At 44.3% G+C, this 6,000-nt stretch overlaps 1 protein-coding gene across 5 annotated transcripts in view; it reads left to right on the top strand.

The window, feature by feature from the left end:
* Positions 1 to 1,972: 1,972 nt before the first annotated feature.
* RIF1 (replication timing regulatory factor 1) overlaps positions 1,973 to 6,000 on the top strand; it is a 63,241-nt gene continuing 59,213 nt past the window's right edge. For 4 of the 5 annotated variants that reach the window (XM_075001959.1, XM_075001958.1, XM_075001960.1 and 1 more), the window contains exons 1-3: positions 1,973 to 2,147; positions 3,759 to 3,837; positions 5,070 to 5,166. In XM_075001959.1, the coding sequence (XP_074858060.1) occupies positions 2,044 to 2,147; positions 3,759 to 3,837; positions 5,070 to 5,166 (280 nt within the window). In that variant the 5' untranslated portion in view covers positions 1,973 to 2,043. Of the gene's footprint in view, positions 2,148 to 2,282; positions 2,370 to 3,758; positions 3,838 to 5,069; positions 5,167 to 6,000 lie in introns of those variants that run through there. The other variant, XM_075001961.1, reaches the window with a different exon arrangement.

Raw genomic sequence — 6,000 nt, 5'->3', positions numbered from 1 at the left:
TGACCAATGTGACTCAGTGATCTCTTGGTGCCAACTGGCAGAGAGCATAGGAGGTAAACAGAGCTTTACTGGGATCCCCTGCATCAGATATACACATAATAATTAATTAAAGGGTGCCATATGAGATCTCCAACAGGAGTCAGAAGACCACCAGTAATCATAATCTTTGAGAAAAGTAGGTATGGATAATATTGAAGGAGTTATGCGTCTATATTAAAAATTATGTCCCCAAGGCAAGTAACAGGAGACACATCCCAAACAGGTTCTTTTCAAGAAGGAGAACTAGGATGGGCTCTAAGATGTTTCCACACGGCTTATCCAGAACACCTTGTCCAATTTTTGGAGAACACTTCATCTAGTCAAATCATCAGTTTGACTCCAGATTTTGTCATTCAGGTTCCTATACTGAGCTAATCAACTCAAGACTAGGAGGTAGGTACAGAGCACTCTTTGGAAAGAGGCATGCAAGTTCAGAGGCAGCCCGAGAGAGCATCCTATTTAGAAGTAAAGACAATGGATTGTTGAGATACCTGCAAGTGCAAAGGAACACCATAGGCCTTTCAACAAGGATGCAAGCTGACAGCATGACTTGTCTCATAAACAGAAGATCACAGCCAAGCCTGGTTGTAAATCCTCATAAGACATGGAAAAATCTGTTTGTGTCTCTATGTTTCAGAATGCCTGTTTGATTTTATTTTATATGTAAACATTTATTACTAACCCTTCTATCTGTTGTAACTTGAATATACTTTGTTCAGTACTTTTACCTGTTTTCACGATAATAAACATATATAAGTTGCATGAGTTAAGCATCAGAGGGGCAGCCGAGTAAGTCCATATCTTGAAAAACAACAAGAAGTCCTGTGGCACCTTATAGACTAATAGATATTTTGGAGCATCAGCCTTTGTGGGCACAGACCCACTTCATCAGCTGCATGAGTGGGGGTTCCAGATTTTAGACCCTCCTCTGGAACCCCCACTCATGCATTTGATGAAGCGGGTCTTTGCCCACAAAAGCTTATGCTCCAAAATATCTGTAAGTCTGTATGTTAAGCAGTGAGCTGAGGAGTAATTGGCAAGGTGGAGAGTACTGCTCCTCTGGAAGCAGTGAATCTGTGAATACTGCAAGTGTCCAAAGGACCAGTGGCTGGACAATCAAAAGATATTTAATTGGAGGGAGTGTGCCCATCACCAACTTGCAGAGAGTCAGAACAAGGAGCACAAGACCTAGAGAGGAGTTCTTGTGCTGCCCATGGCTGATAGTCTGAGAGCTCATCCCTGGCAGGCAAAGACAAGCCTTCCTTACACCAAGGTGAAGTGGTACTGAGGTGCCTCACGACTCTGGACACACCTGGGAAGCATGACAGTGGCATAGCAAGTGGGATCTGCACCCCGTTCGCTGGTTAACCAAATAACTAGAAACTCCAAAACAGAAGGCTTCTCTTCAGCATTCACACGGATTTTCTCCTTTGCCTCGGTAAATCTGGCAATTTCACACCAAGCCCGCGTGACACAGTGCTAAATCTGGGCTCCCCTGCAAGTTGTGGCCATGGCCAATGGGGCATAGCTCCCGCCCATGCAGCCCGATAACCTGCAATATGGCAAACCCACACGCTTTCCCCCCCGATGGCTCAAGTGCCCATTCCCTCCGGCCAGGCTGCAGTGACCGGAGCCCCCTAGCTGTTGCACCGGGATGGGTCTCACTGAGCAGCTTATCCCCGACACCCATCGTCCGAACTTGCTGTGCAGGAGCTGCAGACAAGAGGGGGCCCAATCGATGGCTCGGCGCTCTACAGCAGGCACAGCTGCGCGCGGAAAAGCGCGCGGTGGGAGGGACGGCGCCGCTCTCTAACTCGGCGTTCGGCCTTAGGCACCGCCTCCTCCGGCGCTGATTGGCTGGACAAGTCCAGTCCCGGTCTGTTTGGCGGCGGGTCCCGCGCGCCGCCATCTTAGCCCGGGAGAAAGTGAAGGGCTGAGGGAGGGCGGCGGTGGGCGCCCGCCCAGGAGGATTGTCTGCTCGCCAGTCTGCGCCGCCGCCGCACCATGAGCGCCTCCGCCGGACCCAGCTTGCTGCCCCTGCTAGAGATCCTGGAGGACCCGGCCGCACCCCAAGGGGAGCTGACAGACGCGCACCTCACCATCGTGAAGTGAGTGCGGCCGCCGCCGCCGCGCCCCCATCCCCGCGGCGGGGGTAGCGGGGAGGAGGCAGCCCCGGCACTGCTGCTTGTCAGGGCCGCGAAGCCACGGGCAGGAGGAAGCCCCGGCACTGCTGCTTGTCAGGGCCGCGAAGCCACGGGCAGGAGGAGAGGGCTCTGCCCTGGGCTCTCTCACGTGCACCCGCTTGGGAGAGGAGGACGCGTGTGCAACAGGTGTGAGAGCGGCTGTGAGGCTGGGTGGGGTGTGTCACAGGTGTGAGCTTGGCGGCGTGGTCGCGGTACGGACGCAGCGGGGAAGAGGTATGACTGGGAGTGCGTGCGTACAGCCTTGCGCACTGAGCTCAGGGCATGCGGCTGCCAGGGGACTCTGGTGTGTAGCTAGGCAAGGCCAGGCTGCATATTGGACAGATTGCCGTAGGAGCTGTCAGGCAAAAGCAAAAGCACAGCTACACACTGACACGTTCAACCAGATTTTTATTTGGGGGCATGGGACGGCAGCAAGGGTTGGAAATATTTGGCCTTTTGTGAGCAAATGTTTGAGAAATCAAAATGCAAGAACACTTTTCCTGTTTTGCAGGTAGGCTTTTTACCTTTGTCTTCTAACTAGCTTCTCTTTAACTAGGTCCGCTTTAAATTCATGCGATTCACTTTAATGAGACTGTTTCCGTGCTGAAGTGTTCACGGGTCATAGAAAATGAAATGCTGATAACTTAACTGTTGGCAATAAAAAGCTTCCTAAGAGTTGTCTCTGGTTATCCCACTTAAGAAGAAAATTGCTTCTCTTTTAGGGAGCTAGTTACATACAACTCAAATAGTGACTGGCAATTTACTTATGGTGTGGTACCTTTCCATTAATGGTTCAGTCTTCCTTTCAGCAGTATATTGGGTATCACTAGCTATTGTGGATGCCTATTCTTGCAAATAGTTGGAGCCCAGACTTAAAATTTGCTGTTATGTTTTTTAAACTATCACTCATTGTAGGTTTTGTGATGTTTATTTCTTGGTAGCAATTTCAATTTGATATCTGATTGATCTCTAGTATCAAAATATAAAATCTTCAATATCCTATATTCACAATACAGTGGTAGGTTATATTAGTCATTGTGTTTTGTTTTTAAGGTCACAAATTTAAGTATAGGTTTGTAATGTGTGAAGATCTGATATTTTTTTTCCTCCTCCAATACTTTAAAATGCTGTGTGTCAACTGTTTTTAAAGATGTTCATGAAACTGTAACCTACTTATTTTTAAGAGGGGCTAATTGTCCCATATTTTACACACACACACCGGTTCACTGACCTATTCTGCCAGTAGCTGCTGGTGGGAGTCACTTTCCTGAGTCTAAGGGGAGCATGGGCGGTTGCTCGTCCCTACCACTTCCTTGGGGCAGGCCAACTGCAGTTGCCTCCTTCCTGGCTCCTCGGGGCATGGTGGATTAGGAAGGAGCTGCTCCATCCCCTCATAGTTCCCTGTCCCGTATTTGGCACAGGGAGATAAGGTCACTTTACCTTTAGTTAAAATAATTTGATTGTTTTAATATAACATTTTTATAGGAATAAAATGTCGATGTGTAAATGACTTTTTTTCCCTCTCTGCCCCTGTAGTCGCCTGACTGGTGAGGAAGGAAAAGAATTCACTGCAGATGTTAGAAAACACTTTCCTCGACTGTGTAAAGTATTTAAGGTTTGTATTGTCCCTTCAAAATTTATTTTGATGTGCAAGGCTCAGTAAAAACAAGAACAAAAGCTTAAATCAAGATCTGTGTTCAGTGAGAGGCAGGGTTAATACTGAGCTCATTTAATTTGCAGTCAAACTAGGTAAGGAAGAAGGTTAAGCTTGTGAATTAAAAACAAGCAGTTCTGTGGCATCTTAGAGACAAAAGCATTGGGTTGTGAGCTTTCTTGAGTCCCTTAGTCCTTAAAAGTTGCCACAGTTACAGACTAACATGGCTATACCTCTGAGACTTGTAGATTGTTATCCAGTATATTGGCAAATCATACTCGACTGGGTTTTCCCTCTCATGGTGGGGAGATTATATCTTCTTTTACTGCAGAGAGGTTGGTTTCTGCAGTTAACCTTCTTGCTTTAAAATGACCTGCAACAAACATTTCTTGAATGCTAAGGTCTGGTTGGGAAGCATGAATGTCTTGCAGCGCAATCAGGTCGAGTTGAGTTTTCACAGCAAAGGCTCACTGTCTATTGACACTGTTATAATCAAAACTAAAAAAATATTGTTTAAGCTAAAAATCAACCCCTGTGATCCAGGTCACTTCTTTGATGCATCCCACAGTAGGCTGGTATTACTAATCATAAACACTAAAAACAATGTAATGTGGGGTTAGTGGATAATGGATGGAATGATTTCAGAATTGTAATGTATTAGTATCGTTTCACATAGTTAATACCTCCATAACCTGAATAATTGGGATCATCAAGAAAATATTGTTAATGTAGTAAAAAGTTCTTGTTTTCAGGCCATTTTAGTCAGATTTCCTCTCTTGGTAATCAGTTCTTCTCTATTTTAAACCTGTAATGATTATTCAGAACACAATCAGAGAAGTCAGTAATTGTTCCCCCAGCTTCTTTATTTATTTAAAAATAATTTCAGTGCAAGATGTTTTGAAAGTTAATTCAGTAACAAGAGTCCAGATTTACAGATAAGAGTCTTTAAAACCCCAGCTAGGTTTTGTAGTTTTAGATGTGACTTCATACTATAAAAAGTGGGTATACTTTTCATTTTGCATTTAGATATCAGATTTCATCACCATGGGTTGTTTTTTTTGTGTTGTTGTTCTGTGTTTCATTTCATTGACTTAATTAGAACTCAACTGAGCAGCTATGCAATATGTATTCACATTTTCTAATTAGTGATGTGACATGGAGTTTTAATTTTTGTTTTGTTTTGTTCCTTGCAGGCACACATTTCTAGTCCAAATTGTGAGCTGAGCAGTGCAGCGCTACAAGCTTTAGGATTTTGTGTCTTTAACTCAAAGATTACTTCTGAATTACCTGGTAAAATTTGCAAAAACTCTTATTACCTTAATTTTGAAATGTGTTCTTACCTGTTTCTTTAATTCTAGATTAAAATTAGGAATTTACAGGTAATGAGGCAGAGAATTAAAATGTTGGGGCTCCTTGCTGTGTTGGCTCCAGGTGATAGGAATAGATAGTTATTCCATTGCTCCCAAATGCTTTCAAACTTAGTTTATACTGTGTCATATTATCAAAATAATGCTGTAGAGCACTCTAGAAAAAAACAACTTCTTTATTTTCATCTTTGCTGTTAAAAGTTAGAGCCACGTGCAGCAGTGGTCACCATTGTGATTAACTGGTTGATCATGGAGCCTCTGACAGTTGATCTCGATCCTAGGGTTGCCAACTCTCCCAGAGTTGGGCTCAGTCTCTCAGAGGCTCCTGCTGCTAAGTGGAGAGGTTAGCTGTTATCTGTCTAGCAGCACACTGGGGGCTAAGGCAGGCTCCTGTCTCCATCACGTTATTGTTCTTTGTTCATTTTAAAGCAGCCCTTTTAGATTCCTTCTATTCTGCATATTATGTTTTCAGATTGGCTCAAGACTTGGGAAGCCCAGTTGTTGACGTTCATGAAGAGATCAAATTACACACTAGCAGACTGGCATTACGGCTGTAGCACTATCGTTCATTGTATTTCTCTGTTTGCCTTATAGATCTTATAGCATTTTGTGAAATAGGTGTGTCAGGCTTCACACAGGTCTGCAGCACCACTTGCTTAGCATTCATTTCAAACTAATCTACTCCACGAAACAAAGCCTTTGCAACATTAAATGGCTGCAGTATTTTCATCAATAAATTATAATCAATATAAGTACT

Source organism: Carettochelys insculpta, chromosome 8, assembly GCF_033958435.1.
Source record: "Carettochelys insculpta isolate YL-2023 chromosome 8, ASM3395843v1, whole genome shotgun sequence".
Classification (NCBI taxonomy): domain Eukaryota; kingdom Metazoa; phylum Chordata; order Testudines; family Carettochelyidae; genus Carettochelys; species Carettochelys insculpta.
This window is presented reverse-complemented; position numbering and strand designations above follow the sequence as displayed.